Raw genomic sequence first — 22,009 nt, 5'->3', positions numbered from 1 at the left:
GAGAGCACCGACACAAGAGGGAAGGCTCCTGGGGAAATTTCTTGCCAGAGTTCACTCCAAAAGCCTTGACATCAATCCTGTGAGACACAAAACTATGCCTGAGGCACATGGAAATGTTTCTGAAGGAATGAAATATTGCTTTAGGTGTGCAACACAGCATCAAACAATTTCCTTTGACCTAGTGTTATTGGTGTTATTACTGGAGAGTGTTGGCGGATACTCTGTTGATTTCTGAGTAAGCCTAGATCTCCCTAAAGCTGATTGGAATGCCAGCTGCTTGTCTGTCTTTCAAAATAAGAATATCCTGTGTTCTTATCCCTTGGGAGCTGTGTGGGATAGTGAGGCCTGATGGGAGTGGAGCTGAGCCAAGAAACAGGTATTAAACAGTGGGGAGTGATTCGTGGTTGAGCAGCTAGGCAATTTGAAGGTGGTGGTGGATGGAGAGTGAAGTGAAAAGGATTAGAATAGGAGCGTGGAACAGCTAAAGCCTTGAAAAGGCAGCAAGCCAGAAAGAGTTGTAAGCCACAAAGAGGAACAAGCCACAAAGAGGAGCAAGCCAGAAAGAGTTGTCAGGGGGAGAATGGTGGAAAGTAACTTTGGGGGGCTGTGAAAAGAGATGTCTGGCACGTTGTGCCTGAGGTCACCCTTGGTACTGCAGCCACTCAACCCTCAAAAGCACTTGCTCCTGGAGACTGTTGTCCATGTTGGTGGATGAGCATTGCAGTCTGTGCCTGGAGGCAACTGCTACTTGAAGAGCAGGAGGCTGCCCAGAGAGGGGAGCCAGCAAGGAGTGCAGGACTGGGTGCCAGAGGGGCCCCATGGGTTGTGTGTGCTGCAGTGTGACAGAGTAGCAGACTCAGGGGAGCGGGATAAAGGAATTAAGGAGGTGAGAAGTAAGACAGAAGCCAACTTCCACAGTTTAAGAGGCTGCAGGGATGCACTGGGCCATGGATTTACAGCAACACTCTTTTTCAAAAACAAGTTTACAGGAAGCACTAAGAATAGAAATTGTTCTGCTAATGGATGTTGCCTTCTGCTTTTGGTAAGAAATGCTTTTGTGATCTTCCAATTTTGCTCCTCCTCTGCTGACCTAAGACCTCTTATTGCATGTGTTTACTTACAAGGCAGAACTGTGGAATCGCTCTGTTTTGATAGAAGCTATAAACGAACAGCTCCTGCTGTCTCAGCACTGCTTCTGTAAGGGTTTGGTGGGTTATGAGGAGAAATGTGTCTTATTTATATTCTCATAGAGCACAAAAATATGCAGTAGTGAATAATTTATTTTATTGACATCTTATTTATGCAGCACAGGCATTCACACTAACATCTAGAGAGCCTAGATTATGTGCAGAAAGCATACAAATTTATTAAAGTATATGTATGAAGAGTGTGGTTATGTTAGATCCAATCATCTTAATATACAGCTTAAAGGCACTGTCATTTAAAAAAAAAAAAAAAAAGATTTAAAACAGTACATAATGCAAGAGAGGGCTTACTAGGTATCACAGGGATCCAGTCAGAAGACCAGGACATTCTCTTTGCGCATGATAAGGAGATTGACCTTTTGGTCTACTAATTATCTGCTTTATCTGACAGTTTCCCACAATTGAAATTCCTGTTCTCTGGGCTGCTAGAGAGCAGGGTGGTGTGATGTTCAAGTGAATGCATATGGTGAGGAGCTATGCCAGCGCAACTCCACTTCAGCCCGCTCCCTTCTTACTCATGGAGCAGCACTATCTTGGAAGAGATGTTACTTTCTCTGTCAGTGAAATTGTAAGTGCATAACTATCTAATCTGAGTCAAAAAGAGAGGAGAGTAATGCGTCTGTTGGCCAGGTAATGTTTTTCTGGTCACAGTTTCCTGTGCTGAAAAAGCTCTCACTGAAGTAATAAAGAGAGAAGATAATGACTAAAACTTTATATTGGGGATTGCAAGTACTGCAGTACTGGAAACTTCATACTAGTGTTGTGGAAAACAAAACAAAACAAAAAAACCCAACAATTCTCTTGACCAGGAGACTTCTCCTTCCTGTCTGTTCTGCAGTTTCTGATATCCCTTTGAAATGCTGTACCTGAAGATTGGTAGTTGCATTTCTTTCCAGGCCATATCGATTAACTGGCAGTGTGGGTTTTTCCAATACACTGATGATTTAGCTCAAAAGAAGAACAATTTGCCTTCGAAAGAAGCAAGCTTAGAAAACTCTGAGTTTGGAAGGAAGAGTCACTTTTCCCTCTCTGTAGGTGTCAACAGTAAAACTGAATAGTGAGCTCTTGAATACACTATTTATGTATACTTGTATTCTGTATCGGAGTGCAATATCACCAGTCTTTGTAACTCTTACATAATTGTTCTAGACATAAGAAAAGGCTGTGAATTTGGAGGAGTGTGTTTTTTTTTTGTTTTTTTTTTTTTCAGATTTATGGTATCACAGGGGAAGCAACAATAGAGGAAAAATAATCTCTCCTTTTAACTCACATTGCCTTTCAGAACTGAAAGAGTTATGCAGAAGATCTCTCTGTGAGTTTTCTTTGCAGTTTTCTTTCATATGTGCAGTTTACATTTAGTATTTTGTCCAAACTCGCTTTGGTCTTGCACTACTTTTTTTTTTTTTTTTTTTTGAGTTGGAGATTATGTCTGCCTAGTGACATTGCTTACTGCTGCCCATTCTGGAAAAGTATTCAGCTGGAAAAGTCTAATTCCCCATGTGTTGATTGCCACCATGACAACAGCCAGACCAATCAGATTTACTCCCAGACCAGCTTTCACCTGCAAAAAAACCAGATGTATCAGAGCATGTCAGTAATACTTGATCAAAACCAGTTAAAATAGAAACAGAGAAGGCAAAGAAGGTAACAGTGAGCATGGTGAAGAACTCTGATGGAAAATATTTGTATGTATGTATACTGATCTACATGTATAGTAATAAAATATATATGCTGATTTCTAAAACAAAAGGAAAGACTGAGTTTTATGTATCAGAGTGTATGTTGTGAGAATATTCAGGAGTGATAGAGGTTGATGTAGCTCATCAGAAAACTGCTTAGTTTATTGCTTGAACTTCTCAATCGTAATCAGAAAGGGATTTTAAACCACACATAGTAGAGGGATAACTGCACGGTTGGTGATAATTGTGTGATTTAGTGTGGAACTACATGATAAAACTGATTTCTTGTACTCTCCTGACTTCCCCAAGCACTCTACTGTTCAGTCTGCTTCTTCTGCAACTGCCATTGTGCTTGTCCTAACAGGTCAGCACAAAGTCTTGTTTACACCTCTTCTTTGATGCCTGTGTGACCATTATATTCATAAAAAAAAAGATGAGAAATATGCATATCCTACGGCAGATGTCTAACTGTTCTTAACCTGTCGCCTCTGTGGCATAACAACAGAGCAGATAAGTATGATTTTATATTAACACAGAGACCATCATCATTATTATTGGCTGCTATGTGTGGGTACAAGGCATAGGGATTGCATGAAGCATAGGAGGATATACCCAATCTCAGGACTCACCATATCTTTAATCTGGCAATGCCCATAACTGAAGACAATGGCATTTGGAGGATTACCCACTGGCAGCATCACCGCAAAGGAGATACACATGGTGACAGGAATCAGGGTGTATAAAGGGTTGATAAGCAGGGTTTCTGACTGGAAGGAGAGGAACAGGGAGAGAAGTTTTACTTAACCAGTAAAAGCCAGTGCTCATAAATAAGGTGAAAAAAACTTCTTCACTTTATATAAAGATAATAAGGCTATGAATCTCAGCTCCCTCATTTCTGCTCATAAGCATGAAAGAATTTTTGTTTGCTTGGTGGGATAACGGTGTAATTCGGAGCTGGTAACCCTCAGAGGATTTCTGTTGAGCTATTTAATACTGAAATAACTCCACAGGGTTAGGAGATTTTTACTGCTAGGCCACCCTTTGTCTTTTTCCTACTTGTTCCCCCATGTCATTCTCTGCTGTATGTTCTTGATCTAATCACTGAATGAATCAGTCTTCCTCCAAGAGAGATCACAAGAGGTTGTCATTATGAATTTCTTTATTTCAGCTGCTGAAGACACTGAAACAATTCTGTAAAGACTTCCTAATGGTGGTTAAGAAACAATCATAGAATCATAGAACCATTAAGGTTGGAAAAGACTTCTAAGATCATTTAGTTCAAACTTCCACCTACCACCAATATTGCTTACTTAAACCATGTCCCGAAGTACCTCAACTACAGATTCCTTGAACACTCAACCAACTCTCTGGGCAGCCTGTTCCAGTGCCCAGCTATTCTTTTGGAGAATAAATGTTTCTTAATATCCAACCTAAACTTCCCATGGCACAACTTGAGGCCATTCCTTCTCATCCTATCAGTGTTACCTGGGAGAAGAAGTCAACTCCCACCTCATCACAACCTCCTTTCAGGGAGCTATAGAGAGTGATAAGGTCTCCCCTGTGCCCCCTCTTCTCCACATTGAATAATCACAGTTCCCTCAGTCGCTCCCCATAAGTTTTGTGCTCCAGACTCCTTACCAGCTTCATTGCCCTTCTCTGGACACCCTCCAGGGCCTCAGTGTCTTTCTGGTAGGGAGAGGCCCAAAACTGAACCCAGTACTCAAGGTGTGACCTCATCACTGCTGAATACAGAGGGACAATCACCTCCCTGCTCCTGCTGGCAACACTCTTTCTGATAAAAGCCAGGATGCCTTTGGCCTTGGCCACCTGGGCACAGTGCTGGCTCATGTTCAGCTGAGCACCAGCAAGCACCCCTAGATCCCTTTCCTCCCATCAATCAATTAATATACCAATATCAATAAAGATATTATACAGGATAAGCCAAAATACCAACCCCTGGGGAACACTGCTCGAGACTGATTGCCAGCTGGATTTAACTCCATTCACCACCACTGGGCTCGGCCCTCCAGCCATTTTTTTACCCAGCAACGAGTGTACCTGCCCAAGCCACGAGCTGCCAGCTTTCTCTAGGAGAATACTGTGGGAGGCTTTACTGAAGTCTACGTAGACTATGTTCCTCATCCACCAGGTGGGACAGCTGGTCATAGAAGGAGATGAGGTTGATCAGGCAGGACCTGCTTTTCATGAACCCACACTGACTAGGCCTGATCTCCTGGTTGTCCTGCATATACTGTGTGATCACACTCAAGATGATCTGTACCATAACCTTTCCTGGCACCAAGGTCAGGCTGACAGGCCTGTAGTTCCCCAAATCCTCCTTGTAGATGGGAGTCACATGGCAAGCCTCCATTAATCTGGGGCCTAGGTGTTTGTGGTCCAAATTTGCACTGTGAGGAGGCAGTACTGGTGGAATGTATTTTTAGAGCAGTCTAAGGAATTGTTCTTGCATAGAGCCTTCACTGGTGGTGAAATTTTGCATTTTAATCTGTGTTGCTGTAGCCTAGCTCTATGGCAGAGGAAAAGTGTATTCTCAAGGCTAACTGGAGAGGGAAGCATCTCCAAGTTACTTTCAGAGTCAAAAAAGAAAGCCTGTCTTTAGATGGCAGTTCAGACTACTGAAAGTAGATTACCACTCTAAATTTCTCTTTAGAAGAGTCTCTGTGAAGCACAGAGGTAAATTCGAACTCATAAGCCATACTAACACAATTATTTATTTTCATCTGACCCTATATTCCTGTTATCTCAGAGTTGTTCACCTGACGTACTTAGAGACAATCTCATAAAATTGTTATAGCAGGTAACCACAATTCATGTTCTACATTCTTAGTAAGAAAAGCCTGACATCACATAAAATAAAAGAAATGAGGCAGTTTTCTGGAACTGCTATTCCAATATAGAATGAAATTTGCATCTCTTTTCTCTGTCTTTGACACCGATATCCCGACTTTTTGTCTATTCCTTATTATAATCTCTTTCGATGTTGTATGGCAGCACGCTTACCAGGTCATCCCCTTGAACCCATTTTAATCTGATATGAAATTTGTTACTAGTCTTTCCTTTCATGGGGTGAGTGGGTGACTACTAACTGATAAATAACATATTTAAAATAACATTGATATTTGAAGATTTATTTAGACTTCACTATCTTGTCAATTGCATGGTCACCTTTCCTTGTACTTAGACTATCTATCCCTCATGGCAGGAGCTCTGTTTTTATATTGTCCTAGAGGTCTTGAATAAATTTATCAGGACTAAAATTGCCTTTCAGTTAGTTGTCGTGAGGTTATTTTTTTTTTGTTTTGTTTTTTGTTTTTTTTGGGGGGAGGGGAATGGAGGCTAAGTTTCATGTGATCTGAGTGCCACAGATCTAACAGGAAAGAACAGACTAAAACTGCTGTTGTACGTACTCACCATGCTGCATAAAATAGGTAGAAATATGGTTATGGTTGCTGGATTGCTAACAAACTCTGTTACCAGGGACACTAAAATGCAGGCCAGTAGAGTTACAGCCCAGTAGGGAAGGCTGCTCAGGGACAGCATCTGGCGTCCAATCCATGTAGAGAGGCCAGAGGTCTGAGGAAAGAACAGAAGCACAATAATGACTAAGTAGGATGTTTGTCAACTAGATTGTTTTCTTCAGGGTAGTTTGCATCAGAGAATGCCGCCAGCAAATAAACAAAATTTAGATCAATCTTTTTTCCATTACCTTTTGTTTAGTAAACTGGATTTCACTGTAATGTCTAATAAAGAGTTGTCCATAGTACCACAGAGATATGTTTGAGAGTTAATAACTTGAATCTGCACCAAGGCTGATTTTTCCCCTTTCTCCAGCATATGAACTGAAGTATTATAGATTGGTAATGAAGGATTGCAGAATGTGGGTAGAATTTTGAGATGAAGATATGCAGATTAATTGCCTACGGATAGGTGTCTGCAGAAGAGCTAGGTGTGTATTCATAAACTGTACTGCAAGGAGATATATTTAGTACAGCTCAGAGCATGATTTGTCTTATCAGTGCTAGGAGCATGACTCAGTATCCTAAATATGAGCATCCTGTGGCAGCTGAGATGTTTTGCCCAAGGTGATTAGCTGCTCATTGAGAAAGAGTCCCTCAGATGTGTCCCTCAGATCCTTTCAATTCTGCCAGCCATGTAGGAATATCTAGATCTTCTAGAGCATCTGGAATGTCAGTAGGTAGCTATGCTTACAAAACTGATTTGAGCCCTACCCATCTTTTTGTTAGGTAACTTTCCATTGAGGGAGCAGGTGCTAGGTTGTGTACAAACTTGAATGTTCCTGCATTGTAATCCCAATCTGGGGTGCGTACAAAAGCATAGAAGATCAGGGTTTTTTTTTTTTTTTTTTTTTTTAAAGAATGGGAATATAATCTAAATCAGTACCTTGCATCCAGCTGCTAAAGCATAACCACCTCCAACCAACACTACAATTTCCCAGGGCATGGTCTTTTGGAAGTCCTTCCAGGTAATGATGGGATCCAGTGCACTGGTGTCTGTTGACCTTTCAGCATCTCCTATATCAAAATAAAGCATGTGCACGATCACAGTGAACTGGCATTTATGCAAAGATCTTTGCATATTTCACACTACTAGTAGTAATGCAATACTCATGGGAGTTTTCTTGAGAACTGTCTATGAGAGGTAAAAAATGTTTAGTTTACTTCTCTGGTTATCTCAGCTTCAGAAAATGCATCATACTGATTCCAAATATCCTGACCTCTCCTTGGCTGCTTTGTTGATGTGAGTAATTGTAAACCCTTCTGCTTTATGCTACAACTTTTCAAGAGGCTATCTTCTCTGTCGTGTATGTGCACATGCAAATTATCTGTAGATTACAAAGATGGAGATACAATATGATTATTTTCTCAAAGGAAGGCATTTGCTCTCTCCACTACGTCATGAAGTTTAATACAGTGCATTTGTGTTCCTAGGTTTTAACTGATGACATTGTTTGTTTAGATGCTAGAATATATTATAGAAATAAAGGATAGAAGGTGTTATTTTTCCTATATTTTGCATGTATTTCAGTATAAAAACCAAACATATATATATACATTTGTAATTTTTACATAACACTATGCAGGAAATCCTGCTTTTATAAAAGATTGCTGAAAGTCTGGAACAGCAGACTGATAAAAAATGAACGTGAAATATTAATCATTATTATTACTAGGAAGAATGCAAGAGGAGCATTGCCAAAAATTACAACTGTCAGACAATAACAACTGTTACCTATTTTTACATCTTCTTAATGAGATTATCATTTACTTCTTCCATACAAATAAAAACTAAATTATTTACTAGAATTTATCTTCAGCCAGTTTTGCAAATCTCTGCACTATAGCTCTCAATATGGAACTACATCTCAAACTTTCCTAAAACTCATTCTTAGATTTTGAAAACTCTGTAAATACAGATAAAACCTGTTGGTAATCTGCTGGATGAGACTACATGTACATAAAGTACAAGAAAACAAAAGGGATTTGATGTAAGAAGGGATGATATCAGAGGAAATACCTCTACCCTTCCACAGTTGAAATGTATTCTTCACACATTTTGCAGAGATCAGAAAAACATAATTAAAGAAAAATGAAAAACACGCCAGATCTCTTTCTTGCCACGTGTACTTTACCTTCTTCTTTTTTTCCAAAACATGGCTTTCTTGCTGGAATGAGGAAAAGGAGGAAACCAAGAAAAACAGAAACAGTGGCATCAGTCCGGTAACCTTTCCTAAGAAAGAAGCAGTGGGGTTATCATAAAAACACACTTACAAAGCCTTCCTAAACTAGCGCCTAACAGTTGCAGAATTCCAGAACTGCAGCACAGCTGAGGTTGGAAGGGACCTCTGGAGATCATCAGGTCAAATCCCCTGCTCAAGCAGTTAAAGCTGAATTTGTATTTCCACATCTGACATCTTAGAACAACCTTCTAGAAAAATATATCTTCACATCAAGGATACAAATATGATTTTTATTCAATACAGCAATATGTATCTGTTAGCTAACTGCAATCATTGTCAATATTTTTTAACACGCTAGTGAAAAAAGAGATCCTTTTTTGTTTAAAAATTTATTTACTTAGGTATACAGAAAAATAATATGCTTACTAGAAACAGCAAACAGTAAGCACATTCTCAGGAAAAGCCAAGCTTAAATGATCCTTAGAAATGAAGAAGATTGTTTTTAAATTAAACTACTAAAACTCAATAAAATACTGTGAGATGTGCCAAACTACCAAGACCCTCAGGAAATCCCAAAAGTAAAAACCATTTTTCAGTCAAAATCAGGATAAACATTAAAATAATTTTATGCAGTAGAAACTTGAAGAAAATTAATTTATATAGTCTTTGATATGTATTATTTGTTAAAGTCACTTAAATAGATTTTTTCAATATTATTTACAATTAAAACAATAACATTACTTGTTTCACTTTTCTGTCTAATATTCAACCAAAATAGATATTTCCTTGATAAATTTTATTTTCTCAAAAATACATTGTTTTATCAAAATATTGTTCTTTCAATATAAAATCGAAAAAAAAACCCGACGAATTTTAATTTGAATCATACCATCAGTATATTCCAGTGATAGCATCTCTATGAATGCATTAAACTTCAGCATCTGTCTTTCCTACTTATTACACTGGAAATATGCTTTCATCTGTCTGCTTAGTTCCCTCTGCCTTACTCATAAGGAATGTGCTCAATTTGCTGCTGCGTGAACAGTTGCAGTTAAAAAAAGTAAAAATTCTAAAATTTGAACAAAGGCTTCAATTTTTACTACTTTTTTTTACTACTTCTATTTGTTAAAAGTGGATAATTACATTTTATAGACAAAAGTTATGACATAAAGTCTGAAGATGTAGTTGCTTAAGGAACACTTACTTTATAAAAAATGATGACCAGCCTGGTACGAAGCCAGGCTCACGAGTAAACCAAAGCAAAGTCATCAGGATGAAGAAAAATCCAGTCACCATCTCAGGATAGCTAGAAACAAAACCAAACAAACAAACTATATGGGTGTCAGTCTGAAAACCTGAGATCAAATTTGAGAAGTAAGGAATTAGAAAGGTTTATAACAGAAGAAGTAAAAAATACAAGGTAGAAAAGAAAATGAATTTGAATTAAGGAATTCTACGTTTAGATCTCAACTGAAAACCAACTAAACTTAGTAAAAACAAGGTAAAATATCATTATTTTCAATTCATTCATCCATGGACAAGTGCTAAAGGAGAATATTTACAAGTGTTTTTATGTATTTGCATTATTATCTGATGTAATGTGGTAATAAGATAAAGCTCATGTTACTATTCTGCTGTAAACACTTCTTACTGAATCTCTTAAAAAGTGTAATAAGCATAGTTATGCTTATAACAATATATAACAATATTTGCAAATCAAAATGTAAATCCACACAAATATTTTTGCGCGTAGTCCTGCCGAGACAGGCAAATTCTTGAGGTCTGTTTTACCTGACATTTCCCAATTTCTTATATTCTTCATGAATTCTTCTCTCTGACATTTCTTCCCGTTTGGTTTTCTTCTTCTTGCTCACAGAACAGGTTTCCTTAAAACTGAGGTAAATAGCACAGTAAAATTAGACAAATGCATCAAGTGAAATGAAAAGCTGTAATGAAATAACAATAAAGAAGCAAACTGAAAACTCCAGTTTCCATTCTTCTTGGGTGAAGATGTGATCAGGGCAAGGTCCAATGGCAATGGGAAGGGAAACTATTGCTTGTGACATCTCACTCTTCCTAGAAGTTTCCAAACCAAGAGCAAGATCACATTGCCTCTGCCGCAGAGACCAAGACAGTCAATGTGTTTTCTCCTGGTGAAAAATGTCTGTACTTCTGCCAGGTAAATACAAGCACAAGCGCATTTAATATTTGAATACATTTAAACTTGCTTTACATTTATATGTAATTTAGGCAAAGCACCGATTTTATGCAGCTCACCTTCATGCTATAGCAAAGCCTAGGCATTCCTAATTGAAAGGAATACACTTTCAAATTCACTTAAAACTTTTCTTTTTATTCTTTCCTGTTGTGTCCCTTTGCTATGCTTTGGGCCACAACTGTGCTTTTTTGCTCCAGCTGTACCATCTGTTAGACAGAGGTGAATGAGGTGGGTTGAGAAACTTCTGCAGTTAAGCCAGCCTAAAATAGGTTGCAGCAGCTGTAAAGTAAGTATGTTGAGAGTGAAATGATCTGGTTTTAAAGTTCCTGCTATTTCAACGTCTCATTTGTTGCCCCACAAGAGAGAGACCTATGCTACCACATCAGCCAAACATTGTGTTTGCTAAAGGTCAAATTATCTACAGAGTTTAGGTGGCTGAAGATGCAGGTAGACCATCTCTGATGAACAAAAAAAGTCTCAAACAATTTTCATGTCCTTTGCAATTGAGCACCTATGTAAATACACTTAGCACTCTTGTGCATGTATTTAAATTTCCTTGTAAACTTTTCTCTTACACTCCAGTAAAATTCACCAGCAGTAATGCAGCTGCTGGAAGAGAAAAGGAAGAGAAAAGGTATATGCTTTTTAATGACCACTTCTATAATAACAATTCTACTCCTAGCTCTGCTTTTCTGGCAAAAAAATGTTTGGTGGGTCTATTCTCCATCTTCTTTGAGTTAGTCTAGAGCCTACAATCAAAGTCGGAAATGCTTCAATCGGTCCAAGTCAGACTGACAACACTGGGCTTCCTAGGAAGAACATGTGACATGAACATTACGGGAATTCAAAAAACATTTATGTATAAGCATTAACAGCTGTTTCAACATGTTCTCAGTGTTGCTAGGCTTAGGAGAATGTGAAGTTAGAGTACTGTATCCACACGCTTAACATAACACATTCTTTAATGACTTTAAATGAACAAAGATTTAAGAGGTTTGGAATCAACCAACACTTCTCAATAAGTCAGTAATGGTTCAGTCTCTGATATTATCTACAAAAACAATAATCAGCATGAGGTCTTGGAGGCAATGTGGAATTTCAATGACTTTTATTTTAAAAAGCAGAAAGTAACTGAGGGTAGTGTTAGGGCTTGTTTTCTCTTAAGATTAAATAAATAAATAAACCTTAAAAAGAGAGAAAGAAAAAAAGATTTATTTTAGCCTTTTAATTTAGAACTAAAAGGCTCAGGGGACTGTCTGAAGGACATGGAAGTTATTCACCTCTAAATTACCTCTTCAAGACTACTCAAGGTCAGCAGCAAGGAGAATCGATTATCATTTTATTCATTGTCATAGGTGAAATAAATTAGTGGTGTCAGTTCATCTTACTTCTAAGAGTAAACTAAATCAAATTAAGGCCACTTTAATTCTGAATAAATATGTATGCAACACAATTTAATGCAGATTAACTAATCCGCTCTAAATGCACGTACTTTGTCAATTTTCATTAACTTTGCTGAGTGCCTCTGCAAAGAGAATACATGATACAAATGATCTAGGAGTCCAGAAATTGTTCTTGCTTTGGGACTCAGGGACTTGCTGGTATCAAGGGGTATTTACCTCTTAGCCTGAGAGTTCTTTCTCCTTTAAACTCAAATATATAAATGGAGGTTGATCACCATTGATTTTAAGTGGTCTTATATTAACTTCATCTATCTGGAGGCAGATCTGAATAGTAACTTGTTCAATTGCCATTGTTTTTTTCCTATTCATCTTTTCAGGTGTACTTTTTCAACAGGACTTTTATCAAGATTTTTGGCCCATGGTGAGACACAATTATGAGAATTTAAATAAAAAGTCAGTTAAATGCATAGTGAAGATTTCCATCCGCAATATCTAAGCACTTCACTCTTGAGCAACAATAAAGTGCACTGCTGCCTATCCGTCACAACTAAAAAATATTATTTCCTCTGGTAATTGTTTCTGTCAAGAAGGAAGTTCTAACTTAGCTTTAATAATTTGCAACTAGAAAAGACCTTATGAGATCCACTCTAATGAAGTCAAAGATGCCCTGTTTTTGTAATCAATATGTCCTGAACATCTTGCACTTACTTGCAACCCAAGAACAACCAATGCATCCAGAACCAAGTAAGGACCAACATGATGAGGGAAATGGGGAAACTGAACAAAAACCAGGTTCCGAAATTCACCACCTCAGCATTTGGATATTGGCTGTAAAGGAAAAAAAAAGGTTTGTAAGAGTTTAGAATGATAAAAGGACACCTCCAATATGTACCGATGCGCAAACATATATATGTGTTCATATATCTGTCATAGCATGACAGAAAAGTTTCATCAGTATACAAATATGACAACTACAATTCATGTTCATAGTAAAGCCGTTTGTCAAAAAATGCCAATCACTGACCATGCCTGAGATGAACCAGATAGAGCTTCACACCTTTAAGACCAGATGGTCTGGATTCTCTATCCAACTTCAAAAAACATTACAATTGCCAGGAATGAAATCCTGCCTGAGTTTATTGTTCAAAGTCTTTCTAGTGTCAATAGAACTAAGAATGATTTCACTCAGAATCTCTTTATATGTCTTATTCTGGACCACAAAAATAATCACTATAACCTACTATAAAAAATCACCATAATCTACCAGGAAGAAATAATTCTACTAGGTTCTAACAAAGATGTCTGATATGTGCATTTGATGGATGTTTTAAAAAAGCAAGGTATTCATAAATGCTGTGAAATCCAAATTCTTGGGCTAAAGATGGGTTCTGAATTTAGTTGTCATTGCTGTCGCCATTTCAAAAAGACAAATGCAAGGTAATGTTACAGCCATCACAGCAGTAGATGATTAGAATCAGGTCTGAGCCTAGTTACATATCAGTGTATGAGGAGAAGTTCCATCAGTCTTCTGACAGAGATGATATTCATGCCTCTGAGAACTCCGGGCATATGTGATAGAGGAAATATTTAGCACAGAGCTGCCTCACATCATCCATGAAGCAAAGGTGTAAGACCACATTTCTAAATGTATGTATTTCTGTGCTGCAGGTTGAACAGCACAAGTACTATCAATGATGCCTATAGATTCACCATGAGAACCAGCTTTCTATGAAGCCAAAAAATGACTTGAAGCAAGTTTTATGACTTTTCACCTTTTGCATGAATTTCCCTTTTTCTCCATTCTTATGTCTGCATGGCTTTAGTAAGTGTTTAGTTTTTGAAGGTGTCTGTTGCCTTCTTGATAATCAATTTGTAGTATCAGAAGAAGTTGCTCAAGAAAAATGTTGAGAAATTTTTATTTTCCATGAGAGAAGGATATGGATATGTATTAACTTAAGCTCCCCCTTACAATCTTCAATCATTGGCAAAAAATGTTAGAGTAGGGAAGGAAACAAAATTGTCTTTAGAGAGATCATCTTAGAAGAGTTCCCTGAGACAATAAATAACCCACAGGGAAGGCCACAGAGATGATAATGACCAATCATATTTTCACCCACAGTGTCACTTACTTGTTGAAGTGCTCTAAGAATATGAGGCTAGTTGAAGTCCCTATGATGGTTGTCAGTCCTCCAATGGTTGCTGCATAGGAGATACTCAGTGAGAGGCATTTGCAGATCATGTGGTCGTGTCTGGACTGATACCGGTACTTAGTGCTCAGATCCAGTTCAGAGGGCTTAGGAGGCAGGACTAGTACCTGAGCCTGTGAGGAGATACACTGACCAAGGAGAGCAGGAGATTAGAACAGCAGCCCACTCCCAACTTTCTCTAATGCCATGGTGCTACTCATAATAGGGAGCAGATTTTTTTATTCATTGGTATTAGATGGGATCAGAACTAGAAACCTGTCTAGGAGCCTGAAATTGCCTGGTCTATGGCAGAAATATAGAATATACAGTAATCAGACTTCTGGCCACAGTTTGGGTCAGCTCCAGTTCTGACTGGAATCTCAGCTGGATACCAAAAAGCCTTTGTGGGCTGCAGAGGCAGGATGCCAGCATTGCAGCAGAAGGAATCTGTAATCCTTGAGGCTTATGAGCAGCCACCAGACAAATGCTTGGTGGACTTTTTGCACTGAGACTGGCTCAGGGCCTCTCATTAAGAATGATTCTCAGAAAGTGCATGAAACAGGCTGGGCCATGAAAGAAAAAGCTACAGAAAAATATTGCTCCAAAAGACGTTTTCTTAACAGTGACAGAAAAGGCTCCATGCTACTAAATCAAGCACTTATATTGTAAAGGTACAGAAACTCAGAGCACTTTATCAGGAAAAAGATGTCAAAGGAGTCAAATAGATCTGTTAAATCATTAATTTGGATTTGAGTTTATGTCATAACATCAGTCATGGTGTAAACTTGTCATCCTTGTCAGAGTTCTCTGGTTCACATCCCTGTAGGTTAAAAGTGAAGAGAGCGTACTACCTACAAAATAATCATTGAATGCAAATAGGAAATGGGTATAAGAGGAAATTAAATATCAGGAGTAGTGCATTAGCCTTTAGTTTAGAAACATACACTTAGATTCATTTGAACTGCAAATGCAAAGGCATGTGTTGATTTTAGTCTAATCTTTTTTGAACATTAACTTATGCCATTTAGGAATTACCTAAGCGTAGTAGAGGAAAAAGTCACTCCTTGGATCCACTGAGGAAAAGTAGAAATACCGCAGTCGACTAATGTAGAAGAGGATTTTGATGGAGAATATTTGGCAGTACAAAAAGGAGATGGATACTAAGACTGCCAAACCCACTGGTTGAACAATTAAATGATCCATGTCTGCTGTTAGTTTAGTTCTGAGTAGGACATTGTGAGTCGAGGATTGCTCTTTTATTTGTTGCACTATTTTCCAGGAAGGTTTTGCTGAAGTAAAGTGGGTAGAACAGTGAAATAAGAAGGGAAACTTGTGGTCACATTACTGAGTATAAAGCTAAGTGAATCGTACAAGCCATTCAGAAACGTCTTATTGGAAGATGGCCATACAAAAATACCTGTGCTGGAAGTTTCTAAATGGGAGAAAGAATTAGCATACAGCTAAAAAGTAACTGCTGTAAGATTATAGAGAATGATTTCATGTAAAGCAGCTTACAAGGAATAAAAATGAAGCAGTGATGAACAGGTGATGCTCATCTCTGTCCTTTCCTTCACCCTCCATTTCTAACATCTCCTTACCTGAGGTAGGTGCTGCCCATTGCTCTTGGATTTCATCGTTCCAATTGGGTTGGCTATCATGTGCATGCTATTCATAGTCTGTAAGGAGGCAAATGCCTTTAGATTAGCCTTTCTTCTGTTCCTAGGAGCACTTAGATTAGAACTGATGTTGCTTTGGAAAACCCATGGATTGTGGGCTTTCAAAACTAACAAAAAACAAACAAAGGAAACAAAAAAACAAAACAAAACCACCAAAACTTTATACTGGAAAAACATGAAATTAATTTTTTTTTAAATACTGTTTTTCTTTTCAGGTGATGTTAAAATTCAGGAAAAGTATATATTTCAAATTTCTCCCTCTGCCACGTAGCTGAATCTAACAGTTCCCTTGCTAGAGACTATGACTTTGTAAGATGTGTAGTTTGTTCTAATTAACCAAGGCATCTTAACTGCAGAACTTGATCGTAACTGGACAATAGAAGTTCAAACCTGAACTTGCTAAGAACTGAGAGTCTGGATGGACTTATTAGTTTATTGACTGGATCCTTGGCGGTACTTAAAACAAACCCTATGGTGTTAATGTTTCCCATTGTGATTTGTCCAAGCAGGCTGATAGGTTAAATACAAAGCAGGACATTCTGTGCTATGTACTCTCTGACAACAACTACTTCTTGTTTGAAATAAAGGAAGAAGTCATTGCAGAGCTGTGTGGACTTGTGTTCTGATGGTACTACTGGATAGCGTAGTTCAGAAGATACAGGTACTACCTATGACAATACCTTTGATTGCATCAAGGAGCTGAAGTCAGTAGTAGTATCACTAAAAACAAAGAAAGGAAAATATACTTTAAAAAGGTCTGTTCACCCAGCTCCCCCAAACGATGCAAATCACTAGAAGGAGAGGCAATAGCTGCAGGAGACTTAATGCCCATGAAATGGTGAAGAATACCAATTATTAGTATCTCTTTTGTGATATCTTGGGCAGATACATAGGAACAGTTACTATGTTCCATGGGACTATCTCTATTCTAGTAGCAAGGGAGTTCCACTTCCAGCCAAGAGCATTATACGTATTCACAGTAGTATATACTCTATTCTAGAAATGGACTCCATTCACCATGAAGAGAATTACCAGGCAAGCCAATGCTACCTCCATCTTGTTCTACTCAAGTTCTTCCTCCACCAGCCTCTTCAATGCTTTTTTTCTGAGCACCATTCAGTGACATACTAAAGCTTTCAGTAAAATCTGTCCAGAGTAGCATGTGGTCCATGCAAACAATACAATGAGCTTTTACTTTGACATTGAAATCAGATTTAATTTCAGAATATGAGCTACTTTTCTTTTCCCAATAAATTTCAAGCTTTTTTTCCAAGTAATACTATTTTAATAATAGTTCTGTTATGAAATATTTCTCATATATTTTTCAATCAGTCTTAATGAAATTAATGGCATAATACCAAACTGAAAGGTTTCTTTTATACCGAAGAAAATATGTCTGGCATTAAAAGAGAGGATAAAAAGAATATTAGAGAGCTTGTTAGTCTCCAAACTAATAAGAAAACTATTTAGAACTTGCAAGTTAACTTAGAGTCGTCAGCATGAGCCATTTGAACGATAATGTTTGTTTTAAAGAAAATCTTAAATGGTGTAACCAGAGCTTATTTCTCTTTTATTTTGCACTCCTGTGAATAAAATAGAAGGAGCTCAAGAAGAAACTGTATTTTAACCTCATACCTTTTAAGAAGATGCTTCTCAGAATTTAGCCTGTATAGCCGTTTGAGGACAAGAACTTTGTATAGACTCCTGTGTATGTGACTGGTTAATCTGATAACTCAAAATTAAAAGTTAGTCCTTTCCTTTATCTGTTCTTACTTTACCGAAAACAGAGACCTGGTTGAAACTATTAGTGCTTTAAACTTCTGAAGAACTTTGGCTGTATTCAAATAAATCTTTTATGGTTTGTTTATTTTTTCCACTCTGCCATCATCTGTTTCTTCAATACTCTTGGCAGTGAAGCCTTCCCTCAAGAATCCTCGGTAAGTGGGTATTTCCTTCACTTTATAATGGTAATAATGTTAAAAAAAAAAAGAATCCCAGAAAACTTTAGTGAGATCCAGGCCATTACATCAATCCCATTTCTCATATCAGCCTTCTTTGTCAGTTACATCTAAAACACTAACTTATAAGTTTGCATGCCCTTCCTGCTCTATTCCTTGGTTCATTTCATTGCAACCTGTGTAGGGCTCAAATCTCCAGTCTTACAGGGTTCATTCTTACTCCTCATTGATGAAGATAAGCTCCAGTGAAGGTTGGTCATGCTTTTCGCTGAGACCTGTAAAGAAGGAAGAGGAAGCAGTTCTTGAGGTAAGAACTGATCTGAGCCGCTGGGCCATTGAACTTGGAGGAACTACTGCAAACAGAGGCTTGTCTGAACCTTCTTGGGTACTCTGTGACACGCAGCATTTTAGAATCATAGAATCATAGAATTAGCTAGGTTGGAAAAGACCTACAAGATCATCCAGTCCAACCATCCACCTACCACCAATAACCCCACTAAACCATGTCTCTCAACGCTACATCTAAATGTTTCTTGAACACCTCCAGGGACGGTGACTCAACCACATCCCTGGGCAGCCCATTTCAGCGCCTGACCACTCTTTCTTTCTTTTTTTGTTGTGTTGTATTGTCCTCAGACCATGCCTCTTACAATTAAAAGATTATCATGCCTATGTGACTTAAGGCCTCAATACCAGATTTTAAGTAAGGTTAGATGACGTCATTGTTCAGCCTGGAATCTGTGAATTGAAAGAAATGGGAGATTTTTCTTCTTCCCAAATTCTTTCCTTCTGGGAACTTAAAAAAACCCTAATGCTCTTATCAATCCAGAAGAAACTTTTTCTGGCACCTGCTCTAAACTGGGCAGCATGGAATGGCAGGAGTAGAATGGGCGAGCACGGGTTAGTCACAGAGCATGTTTTTGGGTCTCTGCTACATTTCAAGGTGAAACTGTCTTTCATTTTTGAAAGAAATATCACCACGCAAAAAGAAAGTGAATGGACCAATATCTTTGGCAGTAGAAATCAGACAGCAATGACCTGGATAGAATTTGAATAATATATATCAATAATTCTGATCACTGATAAATGAGAAAAGAATGGCCAGTATTCGCAAATACCTATTGGCTCGTTTTCTTCAATAATGGTGCTGCCTGCAGTACTGATGACATCACGCTCCTCCTCAGCATTCACTAGCTCCTGGAGCACTGCCTCCACAATTGGCATCACCATGGCTGTGGTGGATGTGTTGGAAAGCCACATGGAGAGCACCGTGGTGCAACACATAAAGCAAAGAAGCAACCTGGATTGTAACACAATGAGACTTTGAGGCACTTTCACAAATATTAAAGGCTTTCTTGCCTAACATTTTTATTAGTCAAATGGTAAGCATATAGGCTCTTTTCTTTTTTTCTGGGTACCAAAATGTTATTCTGTGCATAGATAAAACGCTGCCTTGTGTTATGAATTGTCACAAGATCATATATCATTGAAAACCCTTTGCTTCTCCACTTGGAAACCAGCATGTGACATGAGAAACACTGATTTTCAGTGCATTCAGGGATACCTTAAGAATTCTTTTATATTTGCTAAACAGGCAAAGAGGGAACAGAGAGATTAGGAACAAAGAATCAGCAGAAAATAGAAAGCAATGGAACTGTAAGTCAAGGAGTAGGAGATGGCAGAAAAACTTCTGAGAATATTTGAAAGCTTTCAAATTCTGACAGGGATGGTGAGTAGGAACAGTTGCCCCAAACTCAGCTAGGTTTTGCCTGTGGATAGAGAAGCCTAAGTTATTTGCTCTTTCATGCTTCCGCTATTGACCTCAGTCTACCCTGAAGTCTAAAGATTCACTCACATGCCTGGCTTTGCTCCAGCCATCATGACCATTCGCAGAGCGATTCGCTTGTGGAGATTCCATTTTTCTACAGAAGCTGCCACGCAAATCACTCCCATGAGGAGCAAAGTTGTGTTCTTGAAATATTCAGCAGCCACCTGTGTTAACAACATGGAGGAACCAATCAGTTAAAAAACACAGTAACTACCCTGCACAGAGATCATGCTGAAGAGTAAGAAATATTGTGAGTTTCCACACCCCTGCAAGAAGAATCACAGGAAGCTAGAGAAACTGAAGAATTCAAAAGTCATAATGCTTTCTTTAATTTCTTTCATTTGGCATTTACAAATAATAGAGTTCCATACCCTCTTGTTTGTAGATTTCTCATCTTTGAAGAGATTGACAGAAATCTTATTTCTTTGGGCAGGATGTTCACTGCCTGGAATTAATTGTACACAATGAGGCACAAATTGAAATACACACAAACTTCTGCTCTGAGAGCACCTTACTTATGTGCTTCATCTGCTTTTTGGATATGGAAATATCATTGTCTGTCTTGTTTGTATTTCTTATGTCATGTTCAACTGTTGGGCAAAATGTGGCACCTCTAGAACCTATGGCTTCAGAAAAAAAAATATTTAGGGACATGTTCTCTGAGTGCCGTAAAGAAAGGCTGTGGTATTGCTGTGATGGTCTGCAGATTCTGCACTAAAACTTTTGAGTGGAAATCCACCTGCATTGTGTTAGGGAAAGAAGGCAACATTTCAAATAAAGAGAATTTTTATCTAGAAGGGATGAGCAAAAATCGACAACTGGCTTAACAAAATATTCAGAGACAATGCAGGAACAGCTCCAAAGCAGAATTCTTGAATGTGGGACTTGCTAGGACATGAGAAGATACTCTGTGAAGTGACTGCAAAAATAACAAGAAACAAAAAAACAATCACATATTTTTTTGTGAAAACAAACAAAACAGGAGAAAATAAAATTTATAAATGAGTGCTTGGAATCTAGCTGAATATTTTATTTTATTTAAACAAAATTCTTCAGAAGGTATGTCTGCAATTTTTTTCCTAAATGTTGACTCTTCCATTTAAAACTTGCTGTAAGCAAATGTAGGCTTTATCATTTTAAAACAATTAAAACAATACCTCTTCCATTGCCCTCCATTATTCTGACACCCTTCGATAAAAATGTACAAATGGCACTTACGTTCTTTTGTACATGTTGCAGCAAGTGTTAAGAATATGGTTACATTTATTTAACAAATACCCATTGTGACCTTAATAGACTTGGCCATCATGGTTGTGTGCCGGAGCTTTTAGATATCACTTTTTTGGGCTTTCTTCTACTGGTTTCTTTCTCATTAACTTTATTTTCCTAATACTTTGTTCAAAAAAAAAAAATGTTGAACTGAATGAAAGGAATCCACCAAGCCAGCAGCACAAAGAATCTCTTGTTTTGCTTTATCCCTTTCACAGCCATTTTGGAGAAACAAGTGAATACTAAGGTTCTTATTAATACACACATACACACACACAACACCCAGACTCATGCTGTCAAGACCCTGTGAGTTAAGTGTGGCTTAAACTGCAAGGCACGAGCCCCAGTTTCTATGACACGTCAGAATAGCAGACTGGAAATACTGCAGCGCAATCAGCTTTGCTTATTTTAATATACAGTATTTGATTTCTGTTCCTAAAGTAAATAATACATTCTCTGCGGTAATCCCAATGACATTTAATTTGATATTACACTAAATTTGTGAGGCTGCCCCTAATTTTTTTTCTGTGATATGCTGCAATATTTTGTGAGGAAAAAGTGTAACTACTTTGCCTTTATGTTAAGAGAAAGATCCTGAAAATATTGAAATGTGGATGGGGAAATGTACCTGATTATATTATACAGTTGTTGCAACACTGGAAGGAATAAGAGAGGTCATAAAACTCTTGTTTTATGTTTGATTCCAGCCATTTATGAGTATGCACATTGCCAGATTGTGTTAGAAATTCAATAACCTTATGGTTGCTGTATATTCTGTTGTCATGGTTTTGTGATTTTCGGTTATTGGTATTCCACATCATAACATCATGTAGTGGACATACCTAGTTCTCAGAAGAGAAGGACTACT

General features: G+C 38.0%; 1 protein-coding gene across 1 annotated transcript in view; it reads right to left on the bottom strand.

Annotated features, from left to right (window-relative positions):
- Positions 563 to 22,009, bottom strand: part of SLC13A4 (solute carrier family 13 member 4) — a 27,886-nt gene continuing 6,439 nt past the window's right edge. The window contains exons 3-17 of the mRNA XM_021388677.1: positions 19,900 to 20,036; positions 19,163 to 19,344; positions 18,265 to 18,319; positions 16,767 to 16,806; positions 16,009 to 16,086; positions 14,354 to 14,559; positions 12,933 to 13,052; positions 10,395 to 10,496; positions 9,808 to 9,909; positions 8,551 to 8,653; position 8,327; positions 7,307 to 7,434; positions 6,317 to 6,478; positions 3,514 to 3,651; positions 563 to 2,766 (exon numbers count right to left, since the gene is read on the bottom strand). Of these exons, the coding sequence (XP_021244352.1) occupies positions 2,629 to 2,766; positions 3,514 to 3,651; positions 6,317 to 6,478; positions 7,307 to 7,434; position 8,327; positions 8,551 to 8,653; positions 9,808 to 9,909; positions 10,395 to 10,496; positions 12,933 to 13,052; positions 14,354 to 14,559; positions 16,009 to 16,086; positions 16,767 to 16,806; positions 18,265 to 18,319; positions 19,163 to 19,344; positions 19,900 to 20,036 (1,692 nt within the window). The 3' untranslated portion in view covers positions 563 to 2,628. The remainder of the gene's footprint in view (positions 2,767 to 3,513; positions 3,652 to 6,316; positions 6,479 to 7,306; positions 7,435 to 8,326; positions 8,328 to 8,550; positions 8,654 to 9,807; positions 9,910 to 10,394; positions 10,497 to 12,932; positions 13,053 to 14,353; positions 14,560 to 16,008; positions 16,087 to 16,766; positions 16,807 to 18,264; positions 18,320 to 19,162; positions 19,345 to 19,899; positions 20,037 to 22,009) is intronic.

The sequence above is a fragment of the Numida meleagris genome, chromosome 1 (genome assembly GCF_002078875.1).
Source record: "Numida meleagris isolate 19003 breed g44 Domestic line chromosome 1, NumMel1.0, whole genome shotgun sequence".
Taxonomy (NCBI): domain Eukaryota; kingdom Metazoa; phylum Chordata; class Aves; order Galliformes; family Numididae; genus Numida; species Numida meleagris.
This window is presented reverse-complemented; position numbering and strand designations above follow the sequence as displayed.